Source organism: Abrus precatorius, unplaced genomic scaffold, assembly GCF_003935025.1.
Source record: "Abrus precatorius isolate BTA unplaced genomic scaffold, Abrus_2018 Scaffold3, whole genome shotgun sequence".
NCBI classification, from domain to species: Eukaryota; Viridiplantae; Streptophyta; class Magnoliopsida; order Fabales; family Fabaceae; genus Abrus; species Abrus precatorius.
Window position 1 is genome coordinate 32,382,113 of NW_020874373.1, and position 26,432 is coordinate 32,408,544.

Genomic DNA, 26,432 nt, shown 5'->3' on the forward strand with positions numbered 1-26,432 from the left:
GTTTATTTATTTTTAAATTTAATGTAGTTAACTCTAAATCGTTGTCCTAAATTTAACTTTGGTCATAAAAAGTTGAGAAATGTATGTTTGTTGAATCATTCATGTAGAGTTGAGAAATATGGAGGTATTTTTGCAAAATTAATACAAAATATAGCTCAGCTTAATGTATTTTTTTTCCTCTAACAAAAATAAAATGTAATTTTTGAGTATGTTAGTAAAATAAAAAGATAAAATCTAGTTACTACACTTTATATGTTTTTAGAGTTACTTTCTAATTAAAATTACTATATTAAAAATCAATATAAATATTTAATATTAGCTTTTATTATCTTAGTTAATATAATAAATTTTAATGTAATTTTAAAAACAGCATCAAAATACTAAAAATTAAACTTAAGTTTCATAAGTAAAAAAGTGCATATTTACGGTGTTAAAGTTATAAAATTATAATAAATATTTTTTAATTTTAATATTTTTTACTATTATTAGTTATTTATTTTCAATTTTAGGAGTTGAAGTTAACGTTTTTCTTAAAAAAATAATAAATTGAGAATTTGAAGTGGAATAAAATTAATGAAGAAACTAATTTTACACAAATAAACTTTATTAAATAGATTAAAAATACAATTAAACTTTCAAATAACTTATTCTAAATAATTAATTAATCCACAAATAAATGATTCCACATCATGAACGTGATAAAAAAAAAGAAGATCCCGCCAAATCTTAAGGCGTAGAGGCATTAAACAGGGTATTGAGTTAGTTCTCTACCCACAATATGAAATCTTAACATCACAATCTTAAAACTATAAATGGGGAAGTGGATGCTCTCAATCTTAAAACTTGAAAATTCCTCAATCACATGCTCAAAGCTTTTTCACAGCGATAGACAAGGAACATCTGAGAAAAACCACGAAGTCCCTAAAAAATGTTCTTCTTTATATTTCTTTTTATATAATAAAGCAATAATTTTAATCATTTCGTGGAGCATGAATATGATATGTATCTAAATTAATTTTACTCCAAAGCGTGTTTGATTTTTCATTGAAATAAAGCCTAATAAACATTTGGCTTAACATTAAAATAAATTATTTTCATGATTTTCTCGTCAGAGTATGTAATGTATTTAAAATGAGTAATTAAACATGTCCATAAATTTTATATTAAAACAGTGTTATGATATATGAAATTAAGTTTAGATATAAACTCAATTGACATTTAATTTCAACCATGTTAAAAATATGTTAAATTTGTACTAAAAGAAGCAAATGTACTTTTTATGTTTCTTTTTACACGACAGTAATTTTATTCGTTGTATATTGCCTTGTATTTTGTTAAAAAAAAACACGTAATTCATCCCAATCACCTGTTAACATAACATTATAAGCAAGGCAGAGTGAATAATCAACGTTATGAAAGCATGGTGAATTTGCAAAAGATTTAAGAGAAAATGTGAGAAAAATGTAAAAACTTAAAATCCAATGGACAGATATAGTTTTCTACTAAAGTTAGGTTTTGTTAATTAGAGTGTATCAATAATATTTTTAAATAAAACTTTTTACAACAATAATTTTATCTCCTGTGATGTGTTTTTATAAGACTTGAACTTCTTACCTTCAAAGAATTGTTGGACAAAGACAAATGTTCAACTTATTGGTGGCAAATATTTTGGGGGGGGGGAGGGATTGTTGAAAGGTTTCAAAGATTTAATAATTTCTTAACAAATAAAGTTGTGAGATCAACTCTTTGAAATGTATGAACTCTTTATATTTTGTTTAACAGCTTCATTAGCTTGTCGACAAAAAAAAAAAATACTTTATGTTGCTAATCAGATAAGAAAGTCCCTTTCTTGTTTTACTTTTTGGTTGGCATGGGATTCTTTAAATACACTTTTCAGTATACAAACAAATTGTTCATTACGGTTACATTTCAAAGATAACGTGGGAAGATCATAATTAACAAATAAAAGTAGGTCCAACTCGACTGGAACCTTGAAGTTAATATCAACATTAACACTAGGATCTTCCTACTTCATTTGTATCAGCATCTTCGTTATGGGCGCCCAATTTGACAATGTCTTCCACCAATATTTTCCCATCTGTTTAAAACAATAACCAAGGCAAAATGTTCAATCTTGTAGTTGCACTAATTTTCATATTAAGATGTTGGATCATCTATACTATTTTAAAGCTTTCAGTTACATACAGCCCTATTGGTAGAATCGTAAAAAAGTAATTAAGAAAATATTGATTTTTTTCAATAAAATTCTGAAGAATTTCGAAGAACTATGGCATAAATGGAAGCGTGTAGAAGGACTAGTTCAAACAACCATCACGGAAGTGATGGACTTTCATTTTGTTTATATATAGAGAATGAAACCCGTTTCAAATTGTGAAGAAATTTACCATTGAAGTCACAAGAGATAGATGATGATGATTGTTGTTGTTATATTTAGATATCTATATTAGTTGTACTAATGTACTACAAATCTACACAGTACACAACCTTCTTTTTTGGTTACAAACATCCGGTCCCTATTGAACCTGTCACTAAAATACACTTGGGGAAAATGGTTTTCCATGAGATGGGAGAATCAAATGCAAGTTACAGTTGCCCATTTACACAAAATAAGGGTTTTCTCAGGGCTGTTACGTGGGCTTGGTTCGTAAAAGTTATTTCAAGGAAGAGAAGAAAAAGGCTAAACAGAGGATAGAAAACTAAGCTAAAAAGGAAAGCATAAGTTGCATTAGGTGCTGTTCTGTGGTTTTGAATTAGAAACTTTTAGCTGTGGTAATTGGAGGGCTCATCAGTGAAATTCATTACTGATATCTACTGGGGCAATACGAGAAAAAGAAGGAAAAAGACACAAGAACTGACCTCTATCCTTGGAAAGGTTGCTGATTAGTTCATGAATTCCTTCTTTGCCCAGAGTGTCCTTCAGATACATAGCAGCAGATACAACCTCTTCAGGTGTCACTTTCCCATCATAATCCCTGCCAGAACATAGCTAAACATTTTAGTAACATTTATTTCCAACAATTAGGCATACAAATTTATAAGAGAAAAGAAATAAACAACTCCATTCGTGTAATGATGCTTACTAAAGTCTTACATGTTGTAAATGAATTAAATACTTGGGGCGGATTCATTTCCAGGAAGAGGGAAGGCCACAAAGTTCTGGTAGTGGTTGATTCATGAAAAAAAGAAAGATAGGATCCCAAGTAATGGATTCAATCTCAGTTAAAACATGAAAGGGTAATATCGTTTTGAAATATTGTGGGTCTGTATTGTAATTTGTAAGTAGTAGTGGTTTGATATAACATGCAAACATTATCAGCAAAAATGAAAGTGAAATAGGATTTGGAAAATCTTGTGGAATTAGTAGACATTTCATAGATTGTGAATATATTTAAACACAGGATTACCAACCGCCTTTCCTTCCATTGCTAACATCTTAAGGTTATAACTCTAGATTGCTGATGGCCAACACAGGATATCAGATCAGACACTTTTGCAATTTTTTCACCCAAAATAACCAAATTTGCATAACTACTATTACATTAAAGCAAGCTCAAGACTTGTCTTAATTATTATGACATCGTATGATACAAGTAATATTCTACTTGGTTTATTGAGGGGATGAGTATAGTGATTATTGGAGAAAATATCTGGGGCAGAGATGGGCTAAAGAGCTGCTTGCAGAGTAAATTCCAGTATATATTCCTCCAAGAATTAAAATACTATCCAGGTGTTGAGATTGCTCAATCCCACCATGAAATTTATATCAGAGAGGAACCTTGATTTGCTTAAAGAAACAGCTAAACAGGGATGTTGGGGGTTCACCCCAATAATAGATAATAGAGATTTATTAGATCACAGTTTCTCCCATATAACAATGAAAGCGGTCCCCCCTTCTTCCCCTATTGTGATATCGTTTTATGGATTCTGCAATTGAGCTTGAGCATTGGGCAATTGCCTTTTATAGAAAATGTCATATTTAAATATTCATAATTTGCATAAAGATAACAGAAGCAATTAAACATGGTTTCAAAGTATACAGTATGGCACATAATGTTTTTCCAAGCAAATATGTAACTAAGAAAAAACCTGTCTAGCAATCGCCAGCGGTCTCCAATTTTTGCATCGACATCATCAATTTCTTTTTCAAGAGTCTGGAGCATGTTATCAACCTGAGAAGCAAATGAAATTCCCATTGCTGTTAGACATTTCCAGTTTCAGAAAACAATTAATGATTAACAGATGATGTGCTTTGTTCTTTGTTTTTCAATTATCAAGTGGCATCAAGAGAAAGGTCGTAGAATTACCCTGTCAACAAGTGCTGAAGAAATCTTGTCACTAATAGCTGCCTCAATAGCACCATCACTTTCCTTCCTTGCAGCTTGATAGGCCTTCTTAGCTTCCTGCTCACCTTCAGTACCTTCTTTCCCTACCATACTATCATAAAGCTCCATCTGTGCAGTGGAGGTTAGAATTGATTGTGTGTAAAAGAAGCAGGGCATGATGAATAACTAAATGGTTTAAGAAAACGTTTTCTTTTTCATTTTCCTTTTTTCACCAAAATGTTGTTTCAGTGTTTCTTCAATATTTGAAAACAAGAAACAAAGTGAAAATGATATTTAAATTACATCCAGAAGGGCAAGTTAGACACACACCCACACCGACAAAAATACTAGAATCCAGAAAGACATCTACTACATTTTTATTTACTTATTTTTCCTTTTTAATTTCTTTTATTTTTTTCTTCCATCTTTCCTTAAGTCCCACAGGTTTGATCCTGTAGAATCTGAACTATTTTATCATTGAGCAAAAAGTACAAAATAAATCTGATTGATTTTTTTATCAGAAGTACTATGTGAAATGAAATCTTCGCCATTTGACTTTCAAGACTTTGAATTTTGAATGCCCAGAAAGTATTAGTATCCACTATCCAGTCACATATATACAAATGAATTCAACAATCTATATACCTCCTTTCTAACAAGCCTCAAAAACTCTTCACGTTCCCTGCTCACTGACTGAAAAATTATATAATAATGAATGAGTTCAAGCATTCATTAGTGCATTAAAACTTAGTCAGGCGAGAACAAAAATAATTTACTGCCACGCCTTACAGATGCTGATGCTAAAACAGCTAATGCACGGCTGAGCTTGCTGAGGTGTTCTTGATTATCCAATGTCTTTGTTTTTACCTCTTCTTGTGTTTGTTTGGTCATTGAAGCTCTCTCTTTCATAGCCAAATCCCTTTCACTACCAATAGATTCTGTCATTTTGGCCTGCTCTGCCTCCTTTTTCTTTTCCTCCTCCTATTAAATATTTTGCAACCATAAATCTCAAATTAAAGCAACAAGTATACTAATATCTTAGCAAGTTCAACAAGAAAATCAGTATATTATGGTGATTCATATATAGCGTTAATTGGATGACAATCACTGATGATTTCTCTAACATAATTGATTACAAGTTGCTCCACAAATACAATAAAAAAGAAAATGCTCAAGAACATAAAATTACATTTTTCATAGATGACTTGTGCATACTTCCACAATTAATTTATCATTATCCCTCTCTCTTCTCTCTGTCTTACTAATAGACTTCATCATATATTTATTTAAACTTGAATCCTATGTTCCTATTCCTACCACTAATTATTTACAAATTTCAGTGAAATGAAGCAAGGCATTTAACATAAAATGATAGGTATAAATGAAACAGAGGTTTTAACGAGGCTACTTTAACATTATGACAGAAAAATTCAACAACCCCACGACTCTCTCCCAGAACATATGTATCCCTAACAAAATTCATAATGCAAACAAATCAACCTTGATTAGCTCCTCTTGCATTTCAAGATATTCCAACTTCCTCTTCCTTTCTGAAACAGAATCTTCAGATGGCAAAGTTGTCACCCCAACAGTATCTACAACCTCGTCTGGGAGAGAAGAGAGTGTGGCTTGAACAGCTTCCTCTGGCCTCACCTTTCCTGAAACAGAAAATGCTCTATAGAGGAAATGAGATGACCACACCTTTCCAGAAGGAAAAAACTGTAAAAGATATTTTAACAGAGAAAATACGAAGATACCTTGAAAGAATTAAGAGAGAAGATGGCACTGAATGGTTGAGAGATAAATCCAGCCAGTCCTTCAGCTGCAAAGAAATATAACAATTTACATCCTCATACATGATATTTGCTTCAGCCATATAACCATATGATGGATTCTTTTATTCAGCATTAAGAAATGTCTACCAACTATACTCCATAAATGCTGGCTTTGCCCACTTTCTTTTCTAATACAATACTAATACAATTTTTTTTCTCAATCAACAATGGTAGCTTTCTCCATTCCTTTTGCATTTTAAGAGTTACACCTACAACCCTTTGTTTTTAAGATGTTATTTTTGTTATGCATCCAACACAATAATAGCATTCAATAGTCTTGATATTTTATTTGTTTGAGATATATATGACATGTGTGGAGAATGAATTAGATAAAGGGTAACCCTATCGCTAGAGGCAGAGTGAAACCAAGAAAAACTGGTGGCAAAATCATTAAGAAAGATTAAGAGGTCAATGTTAAGTCGATAGACATGATTCACAATATAATATTATGGTGTCATTTGATCCATGTACTCAACCCCATCTAGTGAGAAGACTTAGCTGTTATTGTCTTAGTTCTCAAAGTAGCAATTATGAGAAGATAAAGGTTCCAAAAATAGCAACTATGGGAAGATTTGGTTCTGATTTCTGAAAGTAGAATCTGTGACAATTACAACCAGTTTCTTGTTCCCAAAAATTACCAACATAATAAATAAACACAAAGTCAGATTTAATAATTGACTTCAGAGCCACAAAATCTACTTCAACATTGATGATCAACCTGCTGCCGCATTTCTTCTACTGAAAGTAATCCAAGTAATCCTCGATCTCTACAAGCCTGACGAAGCTCTGCTTCTGAAAGAGATTCCACACCTTCTGCTTGAATCAGTATATCATCATTCTTGATCCTGCCAAAGGCAAACTATTTACATATATTGATACTAAAAACAGTAATGAGATTATTGATTGAATATGGTTAATTTAGTTAAGAACCACTGTAGTTTTGAAAGCACATAAATCTTCAAGTGTGGTGTGCTAAGCAGAATTTCCCTTTTTTATCCCTTTCTTTTCTTCATTCCTAGGATGGCCTTAGTTTTTCTTTTTTTACTTTACTAGAAAGTAATATTGTGGTAGCATGAATTGAACATCATATGGAAGAACTTGTACTAGTTTTATTACACATGTAATTGACCTAAATTCATTAGCATATATATATATATATATATATATATACAGAGACCCTAACAGATATGAGGTTAATGCATCCCCTTTACATATTCTTTTCATTTCCATCTTTCCCTTTCTCCTGTTGTTCCCTTTCATGGTGTCAAGAGCTACATTCTGAACCTAGGTTGGAAATATAGATTCACATCTGGTTTCCCTTTCTCCTTTGTTTATCAACGTCCATAAATGATAAATTATAACATAGATCAAACTGCCAAATCAGAAAAATTAGAAGTTATCATATAACTTTGTATCAACTAAATTCACGAGTTAGAGATAAGCAAACTTGAACCGCTGAAATCCATCATAAGGTAAACTACCGCCTCTCAGCCCCGACTAAATCTATCATAGAAGCGAGCAATAGACAATAAATTGGTCAATTGTTCAGTGCAGCCAAGGGGGATTTGTGCCTCTTTCCATCTTTAATGTGCAACTCCGAACTGATTTATGTCCCCATGTGGCCCATCATCTCTTTATCCACAAATCCCTTGGCTGTCACTGTCACACCCAAACCTGGTCCACAAATAACTAGGACACACTGGATGTCATCAAGTGTAACACTCAGTCATACATCACCAGGAAGGAAAGATCCAGAGGAACCATATAATAAGAAAGGTGATGTATATAACAAGGAATTAGGGATATCAGTGAAACAATTTCGAAAACTGGGAATTTAGGGTTTCTGTGAAATCAGAGTTGACCAGAGAGAGAGAAACCGTAAAGGGTAGGCACTGACATAAATTGTTAGGTAAGATAAGGCAAGAGTTCCACGTATTATTCTGCTTCCTACAATTGAATTATGCACTATGACCAACCAAGAAGTGAGTGAGGAGACAGACATTGTGTAACAAATATAAGAAATCTACAACAATTGCAAAAATCCTTATCTAAGCCAGATACTAAGAAACTTTTCACCATAAAGCACAAAATGAAAATTACTAGACCCAACCTACAAGTCCCAATGAGCTATGCATGCATAAAAAATCAGAGTTTTCACAAAAAGGAAAAACGAATATATGAATCTTACTCCTGTAATCTTTTGCGGAGCATATAACGCAAATATGCATCAGTTCCATATGGGTTGATGCCCATATATTTACACATATTTACCAAGCGAGGCCTGTTCTCCATTTTCACAAAAAAAAAGCAGGTTAATGATGATAATCGAATCTCAAAATATGAGATTATTAACTGGAGAGCACAAGTAGCTGAACATAAGCAATGGTAGAAGCCCCAACCTGCTAATGTTATCCAGGGTTAGCTCATCATTAAATAATTTGGCAAAGCCTAATATTTCATCATTAGAAACTCGGGCACCCGTTCTGACCTATTTCAATAGCATAATAAATATTGATATAATAATATAAATATTGAACATACAGGAGGATAGCTAAATATAAAGGAACTATATCATGAAAAGCATGGCCAACCTTGTTCATAAATTCATCAAGATCTTCTGCTGTCTTCTTCATTTCTCCACTTCGTGAATTTTGAATCTCCTTTGCCATTTCCTTTACAGTATCTTGAAGAAACTTGGCATATTCTATTCTTGCATTTAGCCTTCTTTTCAATGCCTCCTATAAATCAAGCCTTCCCAAATTTGAGTGATAATATAGCACACCAGTAGTCAAGCATGATTTGGGTGATGACTATGAGTACAATAATAATTACCTGTTCTTTCATCTTGTCCTGGAAAGTGGATGGCAGCATGTTGGGAAACAGTTTCAGGAATACTGGCAACAATAACTCCATGAATGGAACTATGATAAATACAGCAAAAGGAACTAGCCTGAAAATATCAGCTGTTGTCCTCGTGAGTTGCTGCCTCTCCCTTCTAGAAAGATTCTTTCCACCGGCAAGTTTCAACAATAATCTGGAGCTTATCCTAATATCAGCCCAGAGTAGTTTTGTACCAAACCAGTAGTGTTGCAGGGTAGATTTAAATTCATCCCACCAATGACTAAACTTCTTTGCCCAGTCATCCCTAGGTAATGGCAAATCAGAGAAGTTTCACCAAAAAATTTATATTTCACACAAAAACAAGAGGCAATAAATTTTAAACCTGCTCATTGACATAATAGTTCTGAAAGCGGGACCAATTCCTAAAATCCTAGCCCATAATCTCTTAAGAATAGAATCAGCACTCTTCTGGGGTTCTTGCAGTTGTTTAGCCTTAGCTTTTGCTTTCACAGTGCTCAAGTCTTCAACAGCTTCATCACATTCCTCCGGTGAAGCTTCCTTCGTCTGTTTAGTTGCTGATTGTTCACTTCCTCTATTACTGCTACCCAATCCAGATTGATCAGTTGCAGCCGTGGAAATATAACGGGTACATTGGGATATCCACCCCAATCTTGAAAGAGAAACTAACTCTATCTTGTCAGTTCTAAATCCAAAACTTGAAACTCTAAATAAACTATTGGAGATAAATCTCGTGGCAGCACAAGCTGCCATATCATCTTTGTTGACATTGAATAAATTTTCTTCCCGTCTATGTCCTGTAGTGGCAGATGAACAGAAGGGAAACTGGATCAAACCTTCGAATTCATTAGATTCTAATGGTTGACCACGCCCAACACTCGAAAATCCAAAAATAAAGCGAGTGTATTGACCATTTGGGGGACTGGAAAAGAGACTCCTTCTCTTTCTTAAAATCACTCTTGAAGCCATAATAACAACAAAATTCCAGCCTTTGATGCCAGTTCTACCAAATCAAAATTCTCAATAAATCAATGCTTCAACGTCACGGATGCCAAGAGCAGAGATTTATCACCAGTAAGGCGCAAATAAAACTCCAATTACTTTTTACCTCACTTTCTGCAATCGGTCAACACAAGAGAAATAGAAAGAGATTATCAATTACAATATCAAATGCCACAGCCATACTATTCTGGCAAAAAGAATTTATAACACTCTACCATTTTTTAATTTTTACACAATGATGTTATACACACACCCAGAGGGAACATGGCAGTGAGAATAGTTCTTACCATAAGACTCTGAAAACATTAATCGATTATAATGCAGCAGTCCATTGCAAATAAGAAGAAATCCATGATTTTCTTCAATTTTTGCAGAAATCCAACTGAATTGAAATAAGCTTGTTAAATAAGAAACGCACCTTTCGTTCATGAAAACAACCCGTGGAAAAGAATTATCACGTGTTTTTTAAACTCAACAATTATTGGCATAGCCAAATCGAGAATCAACAATCGGAAAGAAAACGCGCGCAGCTTCAATAGTAACACGATCGTGTGTGCAAGGAAATGACTACGAGAGAGAGAGAGAGTGAGAGAGAGTGAAGAAGGAACATCAACACTCTGGGCGTTTCCAACCTTTTTTTTTTTCCATTAATGCAATATTATTATTCACCCACTGCACGCATGTCTTGTGCCAACGTGTTCATAATTATTTATTATTATCCTTAAATTAAGAAAATTTCCATGGGAAAAATTCCTTCACCATTTTGATAAAGCTCCCTCTTTAGAATTGAAAATATTTATTATATTAGTAAAATAAAAGTATAATCAACATTTTATTTTTTTATAAAAAGTTAATATTATTATTTGCTCAAACTAACTAGAAGTAAGAAAATATGAATGAAACCAAAATTCTTAATAAAATGTTCTTAGTGGTCTGAAGAGAAAGTTTAATTTATCAAAATCTTCACTGCATGAGATATACTCTTCAAAAATTGGATGTTAACTTAGTAAAACAGAGTCCCATATTACCTTAATAAATATATAATTTTAGGATTGGAATTTATATGAATAAATTTTTGATATTTTTCTTATAAATTTGTATTTTTTTGTAAATAAATAAAAAAATTTGTTAAAAAGTTAAAAATAGTAAAATTTTATTAGAAAAAAATATTTATTATATTTTTATAATTTAATACAATAATTATGTATTTTTTTTATAACAAATTTTTATTTGTGAAGACTAAAGTTAATAAATAAATAAAAAAAACTAATGAACAGTCAAACACGTTACATATTTAGTGACACATATATCAGTATATTCTCACCCTCTCACTGTCTTGAATCAGCATATTCTCAATTCCCAAACTAGCCATATGAGTGGCAATCCCTGACCTCACCTGTTTTCTCTTAACAAACAACTGTTTAATGGCTTTTCGAAACGCAAACTATTCTAAGGCCGTGTTTAGAGGAGTTTATGTTATTTTTAAATTATTTCAGTAAGTTTTTTTTATTTTTTTTATTAAAATAAATTATTTCAACTTCGTGATCAAATTTACAATATAAACTCTTTATGCAGTAAAAAATATTTAATAAGCGTTTAATTAAGTTGTTATCCAAACATATTCTGATTATAAATTGGAAGAAAAAAAAAATACTGGCAATCACCACTATAAGATATATTTTAGCATCATACAAACATTGCAAAAAGATTTTAAACAAAATTTCTTAAACTACAAACACTACATCAATGATAAAAAACACTGCACCATATATGTCTTGATGGCACATACTTTTTGAAGATAATAAGAAACAATGATTCTTCCCCAAAGCAAAATAGATAAGTAATGTTCCTATGAACTTTCAGAAAAGTAGAACAGTTGGAAGAGACTCTGCATTCAGTTGTATCTCTTGTGCTATTGTGGTTCACGCTCTCACATTTTTTTCATGACGATCTCTTCAGCTAAAGAAACCGGGCACGGTTGCTTTCTTATAAGAGCATGAGTTAAAATTACACTTCAGGCCATTGCATAGCACATGATGCTATTTGTCATCACCACAGGAATTTGTATTCTCTGGAGTTTTCAATGTTAATGAGGTGACCTTCAATGAGAGTCATATCTCCGATTTGTTTTTGCAACAAATTAACCTTACCTACTAAGATTCACAAAAACAAGATTTTCCATACATTGGTTGTATACTGGAAAGGACCCTCTTACTATTTATTGAAAAGTATTATTTAAAAATATAAAAGGAAAAATAAGCACAAGTGCAATTAATGAAGTCAAATAGAAACTATAAAATGCTCAAAAATGATATAATTCTCTTACCCCAGCATAATTCCTTCTTCAAAGTAGAATTTAGCATTCTTAGAACTTCTGGTTTCTTTCTCTAAAATGAGATCTGGTACAACAAATAAAACAATGCAAGACAATATATTTGCAGGCAATTCTTTACAAGTTCTGTGAAAATTTATTTAATGTTGTTCCTGAAGTTTATCATATACTATACTGCGTTTAAATACCACAATATTCACATTGGCAATTTACTGCGACAGAATTGCTCAAACCAATGTTTTGGAGCAGCTGGATGAATTTTAAAGACACGAGCTACAAATTTCTTTTCGCCATTTGCAATCATACTTCGAATGGAATATGTTTTACAACTCAGACCCTTTTCTGTAAGCCACAAATGGAATTTGTACCTAGGTATGATTCGGTCATCCAAATGATAGTACAACATTGCTGGAAAAGCGTTCACATAGTCCAAAGTAGTTCCGAATTCTTTATGCAAGAAATTCACCTTTCGCTTCATAATTTCAGAATTTTGGTTTAGAATCCTGGGGGTCATTCTTACCATCATACAGAGCTTTGAGAATTCAATACTTGAACGTAGAAGGCAATCAAACCTTTCCTGTAAGTCATAACTAGTGCCATGCAAATTATTCAACACATTCATAGTCAAACCATTCTCTCCAAATCCCAAGCCATGCAAGAAATTTAATTTACTAAGATTATAAACTCGAACTCTTGAAACATGAATCATCCGTAACCCATCTTGATAATCTTTATTCTGCTCTTCACAAGGATAGCTTGTGATATAATCTGCTAACAAACAGCAGTGTCCATCCTTGAGTTTGTCGACAAACCACTTTTGTAAACCCAAAGCCCTCATTACATTAGGTAGATTAACCATTTTATTTGTTCCCAATGCATGAGAGAAATTCTGATGAACATCCTCCACACCCTTAGAGCTCAAGCCAAAGTGTTTCAACAACTTTAACACGTTAATCACCAGCTTCTCCAAATCAAGACTCAACAATTCAGGGCACAGTAGAATCAACCGAGCCACTTCCTCCTTCTTCATATCAAATCTACAAAAATACTCTATTTTCTTAGCTAATTCCTCTTCTTTATGCTCAACAAATATACCCTTCTTCCTTCCTATGAGTTCCCCTAACCCACCCTTCCATCCATTTAAATCAAAAAACAACCGTAATTTCCTACACATCTCATACCAAGAATCCACATCACCCTCAATAGACTTATCCAAACCATAGTCCAAAAACACCATCTTCAACTCATCAAACAACACATCAATCTCAACACCCACTTGGCCTTCCTCACTCAAAACAAAAGGGAAGGCCAAACTCATCCCAATGACTTCAACATTACCAAAACCAAACCCTTTAAACCCAAAAAGCCTTGACTTCAACTCCGCAACACTTCTCCCAAAAATGGAACTTTTCTCCATGTACAACAAACCCAACTTCTCCCACGGAAACCCAAAATCAGAAAGCGCACAAGCAACATTGAAAAGGGTCCCATCTTCGGAAAAGAACACCTTGTCATGAGGCAACAACCCAGAAACAAGATCAAACTCTATGCCGATGCTTTCGAAAAAAACTTCAAATTCGTTAACGGGGTGATACCTAAGGACCCTCTCAAAGCTTTTGGGGAAAGTAGGAGCTGAAAAAGGTTTCACCTTTGCAATGAGATGAGTAAGGGAACGAAGCGTGTTGTTGCCAATGTGCTCTGCGTAGGTAAAGGGTAAGCAGCGAGTGGCGTAGAGGTAGTTGATGAGGGCCTTTTGGGCTTCACGAAGAGCAAAGTTTCTGTACCTTGTGGGTATGCTGGAGAGCTTTGGGAGCTTGGTGGTGGTGGTGGTGGTGGTGGTGGAGAAGTGGCAATGGAGGAAGAAGGAGAACATGGTTGAGGGTTTATGCCATGCCTCTAGCCTTTTCTGCTTCTCTTATGCCATGGGCTTGATTTTTTCCTCTTATTTATTTTATTTTATTTTTAAAGTTTCATTTAAGTTTTACTTATCATTTAACCCTTTTTATTTCATTCAATGTGGTCTTCTATGATATATTTCTAGGATAAAATCATTATTTAACCTTGTTATATCTTTTAACTTAATACAGTATTTTGAAATAATAATGATAATAATTTTTATTCATATGTTGTGAATTCATATATATACCGAATATAAAAATCTTCTGAATCAGTAAACAGTGAAAATGAAGCAGAGTTAAAACAAAAGAGCAAAAAGACGCTAATTTATAAGAACTAAATTAAAGTTTAAAAATAGTTAAAATGAAAATTAAATTAAGCTTAAAGATTAAGTTTGATAAAGATAAAGTAACAGGATCAAATTGAAAATTCACTAAAGTTTAAAGAATGAAAAACATAATTTAGCCTTTCTTTTATTATATGAAGAAAAATATTCTGATAAATAAAATGAAAATCGAACCCAAATTTAATGGATTCCATAAAAAAAAATACACAAAATAGAAAGAATATTTATTATTTAATGGAGTTTAGGTAGTTAAAAAAAAAAACTGTAGACATGTGTGTGTACATTAGCGTCATACTAATTTGTATTCATATTTGCACAAAATTTTTACTATATAAATAATAAATTGTTGTAAATTTAAACATTGTAAATTATAAGATATGTCACAAAATCTTATACATTCATAATATTAAATTTATATCGTTAGTAACGAAATTATTTATTAATTTAAAATATATGCAAAAGTTCACAAAGTTTAAAAATTGTTACTATATTTGTAACTAAGATTTCATAATAATTTAGATTAAAATTTTAATTGTAATTCTTTTATAAATAAATTATGTATTATCTTTAAATGTGTTTCTTATTTAACTTTTTGATCAACCTTTATGTAAAAATTATGAATACTAATTTTTAATCGACAGCATTTTTAAGAGTTTTTTTTTAATATAAATGTTTTTAAGTGTTAGATTTTTTTATTATCATGCAAGTGTTTTTTTTTTATATTAGGCATTTCAATTTTAGTTCAATGTTAATTTAAAAATTTGAATTTTTTAATTTAAAATTATTTTTTGTTTATATAATAGAATATTTATTATCAATAATTATAATATTTATTCCTTTAAATTTATTAAATTTAAAATAATTATATAATATATATTTATTTATTAATTTTAATTTTTAATTTTAATTTGATAATAGTGCAATTCATGAGAAACTTTTTAGTTTAATGTCCATTTTTATTGGCCTTTTATAACTAATTATCTATGTTTTGAATTTTTTATTAATAAAACACTCTGCTATAAACATCGATTTTTATTGGACAATTTTAACACATGATTTTATTATAGCATTTAATTATTATTTATTTATTAAAAATTATGTTAAATTTTCATTTTATAGTCGATAATAAATTTCTAGTTCCACTTATTATTAGTGTCCTTTTTTATTAGCCATTTTAATTATATAATATTAGCATCACATGATAATATTTATGTTTTAATAGTTTGTCAAATAAATATGCAGCAAGAGTAACGAGTTCAAATTTGAGTATTTGTTGAGAGCTAACAATATATTAAAATTGTTACTCACAAATGTATAAATATAAATATGAATATTTAAAGAAAATGCAGATATTAAAATGAGTAAATACCTATTGTAGTATTAATTACTCTAGTTTTTTATTATTTTTTTAAATACTCAGTTTTTATATATTTTTTTTTTGTTTTTATTACCATTATATACCCTAAATCATAGTTATCGATATATTTGACATAAATTCATATGGACTATTTGCTATTCTAACTTCTTCCTTTAACGTATGCTTAGTAAGGTGGCTTATAAGTTTTTTTTTTAACTTACATAATTATAAAAATTTATTTATTTGTATACTTTAATATTTTTTATAAGAATTAATTAATTAATTTTTAAAAGTAATAAAAATAATTATGTCTTAATTTTACATTATAATTTAAAAACACCTTAAACACTAGATAGTCAAATTAGTTACTCATGTATTAAATAATAAAAATATTGATTTATATGAGTAATAGACAAATACTTTACCAACACAAGGTTTATAACAAGTAAAAATATAACAAATAAATTAAAAATAATTATACATACAAAATTATAATTAAAACAAATTAACAATAACATATTATAAAAAATATTAGAGGGAATATATCAAAATCAAAAGATAAATTTTCTATTTGTTTAGCTTTTAATTTAGATTTCAAAAATTCGTTAAGAGAGCATTTGAAACGAATTAACTATTAATTGAAATTATTTAATTTTTTATTTTTTAAAGTAAAGTGATAATTTATTTACTATTAATTGAAATTAAATATTTTATTTAAACAATTAACTTTAAATTAAAGATAAATAAACTGTCATTTTCTGTGTTTTCTTACTTTAAAACAGTTAAATATAACAAAAATAACTTTCACGAATTTTTTAATTTATTTTAATAAAAATGTAGACCCAACTTATCAAATTTTAATTCATTCTAAGAAATTACATAATAAAATTTCATATAATAAAGAACAACCAAATAAATATACTATATGTCCAAAAAAAATCATAAATAACACAAAAACCAAATTCAAATACTACTGTGTATATTTCCAAGTTTTAATAAAGCAATCATTAAAGTCAATGACTCAATACCATTACCATTACTCCATTCATTCATCAACTTCTTTTTCATCCCAATTAAAATCGAAGAAAGAATTAAAACAAAGTGTGAAGGGTGTGTTGGTAATTCCAGAAATAAAACCCTATATTTTCCAACTCAGGAAAACCATTTACAGTTTCTACACCGAAACCACTCTCAGTTAGAACCACCGGCGATGTCGCAGCAAGGTCAAATTCCGATAAACCCCATGGTTCCTCAACAGAATTCAGTGCCACCAATCCCCATGCAGCTTCCCATGCCCATGCACATGCAGATGCACATGCCCATACCTATGCCCATACCCATGCAGATGCAGATGCAGATGCCCCTCCCCATGCCCCTCCAGATTCCCTTCTCCGTCCAAGACGCCGCCGCAAACCCCTCCTCCGGGAAGCGCCGCCGAGAGGATGAGGCTCCGGGCACCGTTGCTGCCGCAGAGCAGTCCGCGGCCAAGCGCGTTAAGGGACAGGACGTGATATTCAGGATCGTCGTGCCCTCGCGCCAGATCGGAAAGGTCATCGGCAAAGAAGGTTGCCGCATACAAAAGATTCGGGAAGAGACCAAAGCCACCATCAAAATCGCTGATGCTATCGCTGTAAGTCAACAATATATTTTTATTGAATATACTTGGTAGAACTAGGGTTGAATTGAATTACTTTTCAATCTTCAATTTGGGTTTAGGGTTTGTCGAGAGTTGGATTAGTGAATTAGTACTGCAGTGTGTGTAATTGATTGTTCTTTTCAGTTATTATTCAGTTATTGTTAGAAAATGATAGTTGTGTGGCGTGGTATGGAGACATTGTTCTAACCTTTGGTTGGGTTTGGAATGATATAATCTGGGGCAATTTATTTCTAAGCAGTAAAAATTTCAGGAGAATTGAAAACTATGGTATCGTTTGAATTTGTACATTTCGAAGCTTGTCTACTCTTGAATTCAGATCCCACAATGGGTGCGATGGCTGTCGCTTCTTCTTTCGTAAAGTTTTATTTTGCAGATGATAACCATTGTATTGTGCACACATTCCTTTTTTTTTTTTTTTGTCTTTTTATCCATTTTGGTTTTGTATCTTCTGAACGATGTCATTGTTCCTGCTAGGCTAGGAAACAAATGAGAAAGTCTTATTCTTTTCTTAATATCCTATATTCATATTTAGACACAAAAAAGGTCCTACTCTATCCTTAATGAAAAAGCCTTATCCTTTTTATAGGTTTAAAATTAACTTTGCCATTTAGATATCCTAATTCCTTTTGATCAATCACAAGCCTCACAACCTGTCAACGCCAGTTATTTTTTATCATTACATTTGTGAGCACTCTGTCGATGATGGTTGGTTGCATTAGAGTAAGAAGAAACGATCCATGTTATTGTGGTGGTGACTGGAGTCTGGTGGGACTTTGTTCTGCCCTAGGAGTACTGTCACTTATTTTTCCCAAGGATGCTAGGCCTTGGTTGGCCAGTGTCAAAACTGCTTCTGCCATATCTCTGATAAATTCTGGATCTTTGATATAATAACAACGACCAAGCCTTATCCCTCTAAGTGAGTTTGGTTATATCAATCACACAATACCATTGAATTCAGTTGAAAATTAATTTTCTTGAGATATTATTTATAATAAGATCTCATTTAATAATTTCCTCTAAAATTTTTTTGGGTCTCCCTTTATTTCCCTAAAAGTTATGTCATCCATTTTTTTTATGTTTTTAATGACCTTCTTTGCATGTGTTGAAACTATCTTAGTTAATTTTCTGTCATATTTTCCATAATAGATGTTATTCTAATATTCTCTTATATAGTCATTTTTTATCTTAACTTTTTTGTGTAACCACTTATTCATCTTAGCGTTTTCATTCTTGTAACACTCATTTTTTTTCGTGCTATTCTTTTAAACAAGAAAACTTTTCTTTCAGTTTAGTAGATATTTTACCATTATAAATAACTTTTGACGTCTTTCTCCACTTTAACTACTTAATTTGTATCCTATAGGTAGCGTCTTTTCTAATTTTTCCATCATTTTGTAAGATTGAACCCAAATACTTAAATTAGAAACTTGTGGTATTACATTATCATATTATTTTTTATTAAAATTGCAATGCATATATTTTGTTTTACTTTACTCGAATGAAAACCTTTAGATTCCAAATTCAGAAGCTTTGATATCACAAAAAAGAAGTGAAAGAATTTGTTGTATTTTTATTGTCAACAAAAACTACCATTACATAAGCATAGGTGAGGTATGAATATTTTTCCTTGCAAATCTTGCCTACTACAATCCAAAATAGAAAAAACTTTATCCTTATCTGAATATCGTATATTTTGATGTTTATTTAAAACAGAAAATAAATCCTATTCTATCAGGTGTGTCAAATGGTGCAAACTTCTTTAAAATTTTCAGATTATTATTGAAGGTTTATTATTTGGATTGAAGTGTTTGAGTTGGCATTTAAGATAAATAGGTCTAGTCATTATTCAGTGTAATTGGTGTTTACAAAATCCAATCTCATGCTTTTCTTTTGGACAGAGACATGAAGAGCGTGTTATCATTATTAGTTCTAAAGACAATGATGAAAAAGTTACCGATGCAGAGAGAGCGTTGGAGCAAATAGCTAATTTAATTTTAAAGGTAAGATGGTCCTGATTGATTGACCATTGATAAGCCTTTTTCTCTCGTGTTCTCTAATATGAATATGCATAATTAGACAAGAACTTTGGAGATTGTTGTGACTTGTAAATTTTGAATTGCTGATTGTGTTATCATGTTGTTTATAATTTATGCTAAGACCATTGATTTAGTGGACTTTGTTTAATTTTTATTTTAAATAGCAAAAATTATGTTTTTGACTTCCCAAAATATCATAATTTTCCATTTAGTATCCCATTTAAAAAAAAAATGTTATTTAGTCATCAGTTTTTTTTTTGGTTCCCATATAATCCATCTGTTAGACTTCTGTTTGTTTGTCCATTAAGTGCCTACATGGTTCTAAAAATGAGGCATCAAATGGGAAACTTGGGATATTTAGAGGGACCAATAGAAATGTCATGATATTTAGAAAGATAGAAAGTAAAAAAGTAATGGTGAAAATTAACGAAAAATTAATATAACTTATAAACAGCTTATGGAAAACAGGCTAGACTTTCATAAGCTGTTTTAAGCTTATCTCAATAAGCTTCTTGGTATAGGTTATGAAAATAAGCTGTTTTTAACTTATTCTATCTATCTTGAGGGTAAAAATTGGAACATTTTGGTTTCTAGTTTTATTGTTCTTCAGTTCTTCTAGTTTTAAAACTTCAGAAGCATGGTTTCTTATTAATATACTGCTCCTACGTCTATATATATCCATCTAGCATGAGGGGGAAAAATGGAACATTTTGGTAGATGCTTGAACATCTTAGAAATAACTTGAAATATTTAACAATGTTAGGAAGTGTCCTTGGAAGGCATTCAATAATTTACACAAAGAACATGAAACGTTTTGGCTATAAACTACTATAAGATATCAATACAACTTATTATTATTAATAATATTTTGTAATCAATTCATTTTGTATTATGTATGTCATTTAAATGTTTGTTGATAATACCTTGTCATACCTGTATGCTATCTTTCTTGTAAAGTTGTCAACCTTGAGATATTATTATCATGGAGATGATGACACATGTCTGTATCCATGCATCATGGTTTAAAATATTAAAAATCTGATTATGGATCTTAACCTCCTTATATTCTTGTAATTTTAATAGGCACGTGGCCACTTTAGTTTTATGTAGACAGTGGACCACTATTTTTGAGATTGTTATGTACTTCAGTTAATAATCATGTAGCCCTGCTGGTGTAAATTTTGTTTATTGCTGATATCGAGATGAATTGATAAAGTTATGCTCCATTTAACAGGAAGATGATAGCAGTCTCGATGCATCAAAAGTTACTGCAGGACATGTGGCTGCCAATACAATAAGACTTTTGATTGCTGGGTCACAGGCTGGTGGATTAATTGGGATGTCTGGTCAAAACATTGAGAAGTTAAGGAACTCCTCTGGTGCCACAATTACTGTTCTTGCACCAAATCAGTTGCCTTTATGTGCTTCTGCCCATGAATCTGACAGAGTAGTACAGGTGTGATGTCCAAAATGATGTTTTTGTCAATTTTTACTGTGAAGGATTTTGGTTATTTCTGAAACACTATTTTGTAACTTTGCTTTCACCATAAATATTTTAACTTCACTATTTTGAACAAGATGACAAGTAACTTAGTTTGTTATTTCAAATTACATGTACTATGCATATTAATAATTTTAATGGTTAAATGTACAAATGGAATAACAGTGTTATTAGTCTTTTTATAGTTTGCCTGAAATGATGCTTGCATATTGTTGAATGATACATACTCCTTGATCTGTGAAGTACTTATTAATGTGTCTGTTCAAATCATAGTTCTCAATGACATTTATAAAACAGATCATACCAATTTTCTATTTAATCTGAAGATGTTTTTTCTCCTTTCTTTCCATAGCAAAGCTGCTTAAATTTTTGGACACATAACCTTTCTACTTTTTGTTGGTAAATCATCTGATCAGAAAACTTAGCATGTTAATGTGCTATGAACGCCATCCAAAAGCCAAAAGGAAAAAAATGTAACACATTACATGTACTTACCTGAGTTATTAATGAATTTGAATGATAAGAAGCAGCTTTTAAGAGTTGTATGTATAGAGCTTTTCACACTAAAGTTTACTTTTCTTCTATTTTTTTAAAAATTAATGTGGAATCATTTTTCTTGTTGCTGTTTGATTTTGAATGACATGAATTATGAAAGCTAACAGCTTTAAGAGATGTTTTCAAACAATAGTGTAGATTTGGAATTTCTTTTCTATTTTTTAAAAAATGAATGTGGAATTGATTTTCTTGTTGCTTTTTTGCTTCTTATACCGTAATTCACCAGATGAGCTTCAAGATATGATTACTCCAGCAAAGAATCATAAAGATGATTTGGGAATTTGAATTTTATAGTTTCTATATGATTTTCTCTGTCATTCTTGTTTATATTCTTTTTCCGTTGCTTTAAAATTGATACTGAATTTTGATCAACATTCTTGTTGAATTTAGTTATCAGGTGACATTCCTGCAGTAATGAAGGCTTTGGAGGAGATAGGTTGTCAGCTAAGGTCTGGTGGTGAACTTCAGTATAGATTTTGAACCTGGTTCTGATTTAGTTATGAAAATTAGTTTGTCATTTTGTCTAACATATATCATAAATCAAATTTTGTTTAGGGAAAACCCCCCAAGACAAGTGATTTCAATCAGCCCTACATACAATTATGCTGCAATTCGACCTTCCCAACCATATCTTGACCCAACTTCAGGTTATTTAATGTTTGCTACATCAGAACAACTTTGTGCTTCCATTTAGCAGTTATATCAAGTTTTGAATATTGTCTTACAATCACTTCATCTCTAGGACAACCAATCTTGCAGTTGACTATGTTACATTTGAGATGCTGATATCGGAAACAATGGTCGGGGGGTTGATCGGCCGGTGCGGCTCAAACATATCAAGGATCAGAAACGAGTCTGGGGCAATGATTAAGGTTAGTCTTTTTACTTACTTTTTCAAGGCCTGAAACACAATTATGGCTTGAATTTGTAGAACACAAAGCATAGAAAATCAGTGTCCTGCAGGCTAGAGAAGATTACTTATTGATTTCATGTTCATATGTTACTATGCTTTAAGTGTAGAGTTTCTGCAACTGCATAGAGAAACATCACCCCTGGATGTCATATCTGCATTTAAAACCATGATATGATATGACATAGAGAAACATCACACACACTTTGGATCTCACTTTAACTTTTCAGTGCTTATGTGGACCAAACATACTGATAAAAGATATACTTTAGTAAAAAAAATTCTCAGCAAGAGAATTGAGGATTCTGAATTTCTTGAATGAATAGTATAGAAAGCCCTTGGTTTTCTTACTACGTTTAACTTTCTATCAAACAGCATATAGTATACTTGATCACTTATCTGTTTCAGCTGAAGATAATTGATAAATCAACTTAAATTTTGTTGTTGACATAATGGCATTTTTATATTCTAGAGTTGGTGTGATTCCATCGTATATTAAATGATTTCTGTTAAATTTTGTTTCTTTTTTCCTCTTAAATTCGTAGAACTAATTTTCATCTGATTTATCTCCTCATCAACTGGAAAATGTTGTAGGTTTATGGTGGAAAAGGTGAACAGAAGCATAGGCAAATTCAATTCGGTGGTAGTGCTCAACAGGTGATCTTACTATATTGATTTTATAGCCTTTTAATGTTTCCAGAAGAAGCAATATACCGTTGATGTTTGAGACATCTTTTGTTGTTACTATTGTTGTTGTTGTCGTGTTCTGTTTGTCTGGTGCACTTTATCACTTAGCTTCCGGCTTGGAGTCTTTTGCCTGAATTGTGGGACCTGATTTGAGATTGAAGAGTAGAGTATTAAATCAATATGCAGAAATTTTGCTAGTACCTGTTCCCTGAGCTGGGGTTTGGTTCAGATCCTCTCAAGTAAATGTCTTTAGTAAGTGCATATAAATAATCATTCATCGAACAAAATTAATCATGTAGTTAACATTTCTAGATTTCTAGTTTGTTTGTGTCAGTGAAATCTGGATTGTTGATTTCTTTTGTGAATAAAAGTAGGAGAGCCAGGGGCCTTCTAGCCTAGTGGCACCTCTTCTGGTCACCAGGGGGCTGCTGGGTTTGATCTCTGTCGCCTGGATTTTCCACTTTAGAAATCCCAACCAAGCCAATGGTTATGTAGCATAGCGGAACCTAGCTTCTTTTTTCTTTTCTTTTCTTTTCTTTTTGGGTGGGGGGGGGGGGTGTTGATGTTGAGAGTCAGCATGGATCATCAAGGTTTTGAAGCATGTACACTTGGAATGAACTATGTCACACAATCCAAACAAGACCACACCAAAATATGTGTGGACTTTTTCAAATCTTGTCTCTGTTCGCCCCTTCCCGCTTTTCCTGGTCTGGGATCTTCCTTGAAACAAAAATAGCGCTTGTTCAGCTTGGATCAAGATCCTAATTTATTTGGCTTGAGTTTCTATGTTGTAGGTGAAGTGCAACCAACAAGGAACTTAACCTATCACATGCCTTTCTACCTTGTTTATTTGTTTCCGGCAGTTTTTGTTGAAACTTTAATTTTCTGAGCAGGTAGCTTTGGCAAAACAGAGAGTTGATGAATATATATACTCTCAGTTGATACAACAAACTGGCACCCAACAATCAGCGTAAGTATTTATTTTATGACTTTGGTCATTGGAAATTGTAAAATTTTTTTAGTAAACAAGGAGGAGCCACCTCATTGTAATAACTAAGATTCTTCTTTTTCTGTAAAAGCTTAACCCCATTTTAAAAGGTGCCGTTTTATGGTTCATTGATAGTGTAAAATTTTTAAAAGTGTTAGTGGATTAAAACTAAAAAGTTCTATTAAGTGATTTGCTCTAGATGTTTTAGTTTGAGATCCAACAAATTTGAAATGAAGTATTGTCTAATTTACAATTTTTTGTGCCCTGCCAAAGTAGTTGATTGTAAACTGTAAAGGAAATTACAGCTCTAGCTTAATATATGATATTTTGTTTCTTACTTTTTACGTTTTGGACCTTAACTGCTTTTTATGTTTGGATATCCATCCTTTTATTTCGATCGTTACGATTTTGGTCAAGCGTACTGGTACCTTAATAATAAATGAATCGGTAAGACTAGTTGTTTGAAGCAAATGGTGGCCAATATTTTAATAATTAAAATACATGTATGGAAAGTATAGGGAGTAATATATTTAAATAAGGACCAAAATTTAAAAGATTTCTGGTCTATTCAGTTTCCAGAGATGACACCAGGAAAGCCAAAATCTCTAGTTCCTGTCTATCGATTCTCTGCTATGAATGCAGCTCTGTTGCTTCACCTTGGGTGCTTGTGTGTTAGTAGGATGTTGTTTAGATGGATAGCGTTTGTTTGCCATGTTATTGTAGTGTTTATTGAGTTAGATGTTGAAACTTTTCGCTGCTTGTACCGTATCAAACGTTTTAATTTAGTTGAAGGTGCATATTTGTCTCCAAAATATGAATGCTCGTGTACAATGTAACACGTTTATGAGATGTTGGCTTGGCTGTTATGAGTTTCGAGTGGTTTATGCCATCTTACTTTCGGGTATTAAACTTTTAAGATCGTGTTTGAAATGATAGAAGTCCAACGAAAGTATATGGCTGAGCCTTCAATTCAGTTTAACTCTTATGTTATTCGTTGTTGATTATAGAAACGATTCTTACAAAATCAGAGAGGAATCTGTAGTGTTGGAAACTGAATCTATAGTCAAGAAAACTGATAGTGCAAATAATTTATTAACACCTGTTATGTTACATGTGGCGCATAGGAAGGGGTTCATTTCACGTTTATCAATGGGGATTTTATTCATGTCTCATTTCACAAATCATCAATCAGTGTCCCTCTTCCCGCGTTTGGATCCTTTGTGGTTATTTTTTATTATACCAGATTCAATATTAATCCTTACCATCTATTATTTATTTTTTAGATATTTTTTTTAATGGTCAAGATTCTTGAGTGATAACGTGACTGCAAATATCCTTGTTTCTTCTAATGGTATCAGTGAGTGCAATTTTTTTTTTTATCAAGTGAGATATTTTTTTTTCTCATTATATATACATTTTTTTTGCATCGTTTTCTTAAATTGAGTTTTATTTTTTCTAAGAGCTTAATTTTGATCCATTATTAGTGTCAATATTTTTATATGGCTAATTAATTAAAAATTATTTCTAAACTAATTATAATAAAATTTAATAACTTTTATTAATATAATATTCTATAATTAGATAATAGGGTAAATCTTTTTGACACTATTAATATATTTTAGTTAAAATATTTTTTAAATATTAATTAATTGGAAGTGTTTTAACAATGTTATCAATAAATTGACTTATTCAAATATAAAAAATATATTTAAAATTTAAAGAGAGATGCATGTAATATATTAATTTATCATATTAAATTAGAATTTATTCACAACTAAAATTTAAACAAATTTAAAATAATTTATTTAAACATAAAATTTATAAGATATTAAAAAAAAACTCCAAAAGTTTAAAAAAAAATAAAGGGATAAAACTATTAATATTGTATTCACTCTTCAATCGGGATAATTTTTCAAACACTTTTCAACTTGTGAGTAAATAGTTCTGATTTACAACAAACTATCATCCTCAACAACAAAGGCCCACTTGATAATTGATTTTTTTAAAATATACTACTTAAGGCTTGTTTCTAATCGTTTATATAAAAAGTCGAATTGCTATAGGAATAGGAGGAGTAAAACGTGTTTATGATAATATTCAAGAGATTCTTGTAGCTATTAATCATGGG

General features: G+C 31.4%; 3 protein-coding genes across 6 annotated transcripts; 1 reads left to right on the plus strand and 2 right to left on the minus strand.

Moving 5' to 3' along the window:
• Positions 1 to 1,824: 1,824 nt before the first annotated feature.
• Positions 1,825 to 10,721, minus strand: LOC113861400 (mitochondrial proton/calcium exchanger protein-like). Of its 3 annotated transcripts, XM_027494201.1 has the most exons (15): positions 10,458 to 10,721; positions 9,402 to 10,153; positions 9,011 to 9,323; positions 8,770 to 8,916; positions 8,578 to 8,666; positions 8,367 to 8,459; positions 6,897 to 7,023; positions 6,101 to 6,165; positions 5,844 to 6,018; positions 5,133 to 5,324; positions 4,989 to 5,036; positions 4,326 to 4,472; positions 4,108 to 4,190; positions 2,878 to 2,993; positions 1,825 to 2,098 (listed from the first exon to the last, which is right to left on the minus strand). In XM_027494201.1, exons 2-15 carry the CDS (start codon positions 10,004 to 10,006, stop codon positions 2,016 to 2,018), a joined length of 2,283 nt encoding a protein of 760 aa, XP_027350002.1. In that variant the 5' UTR covers positions 10,007 to 10,153; positions 10,458 to 10,721; the 3' UTR covers positions 1,825 to 2,015. The 3 variants fall into 3 exon arrangements, 2 of the variants coding, with proteins under 2 accessions (XP_027350002.1, XP_027350001.1); XM_027494200.1 differs by having other exon boundaries at positions 1,879 to 2,098; positions 5,844 to 6,037; positions 6,096 to 6,165; positions 8,554 to 8,666; positions 9,402 to 10,679; XR_003504213.1 differs by lacking the exons at positions 1,825 to 2,098; positions 2,878 to 2,993; positions 4,108 to 4,190; positions 4,326 to 4,472 and adding an exon at positions 4,499 to 4,710 and having other exon boundaries at positions 4,890 to 5,036; positions 9,402 to 10,679.
• Positions 10,722 to 12,255: 1,534 nt separating this feature from the next.
• On the minus strand, positions 12,256 to 14,277 carry LOC113863059 (transcription termination factor MTEF18, mitochondrial-like). Its single transcript, XM_027496450.1, has one exon. It carries the CDS (start codon positions 14,242 to 14,244, stop codon positions 12,568 to 12,570), a length of 1,677 nt encoding a protein of 558 aa, XP_027352251.1. The 5' UTR covers positions 14,245 to 14,277; the 3' UTR covers positions 12,256 to 12,567.
• A 2,797-nt stretch (positions 14,278 to 17,074) lies between these two features.
• Positions 17,075 to 25,149, plus strand: LOC113862763 (RNA-binding KH domain-containing protein PEPPER-like). Of its 2 annotated transcripts, XM_027495944.1 has the most exons (9): positions 17,075 to 17,600; positions 19,526 to 19,627; positions 20,898 to 21,119; positions 22,110 to 22,168; positions 22,275 to 22,366; positions 22,479 to 22,591; positions 23,224 to 23,286; positions 24,210 to 24,286; positions 24,877 to 25,149. In XM_027495944.1, exons 1-9 carry the CDS (start codon positions 17,181 to 17,183, stop codon positions 24,887 to 24,889), a joined length of 1,161 nt encoding a protein of 386 aa, XP_027351745.1. In that variant the 5' UTR covers positions 17,075 to 17,180; the 3' UTR covers positions 24,890 to 25,149. The 2 variants fall into 2 exon arrangements, 1 of the variants encoding a protein (XP_027351745.1); XR_003504482.1 differs by lacking the exon at positions 24,877 to 25,149 and having other exon boundaries at positions 22,462 to 22,591; positions 24,210 to 24,639.
• Positions 25,150 to 26,432: the final 1,283 nt, after the last annotated feature.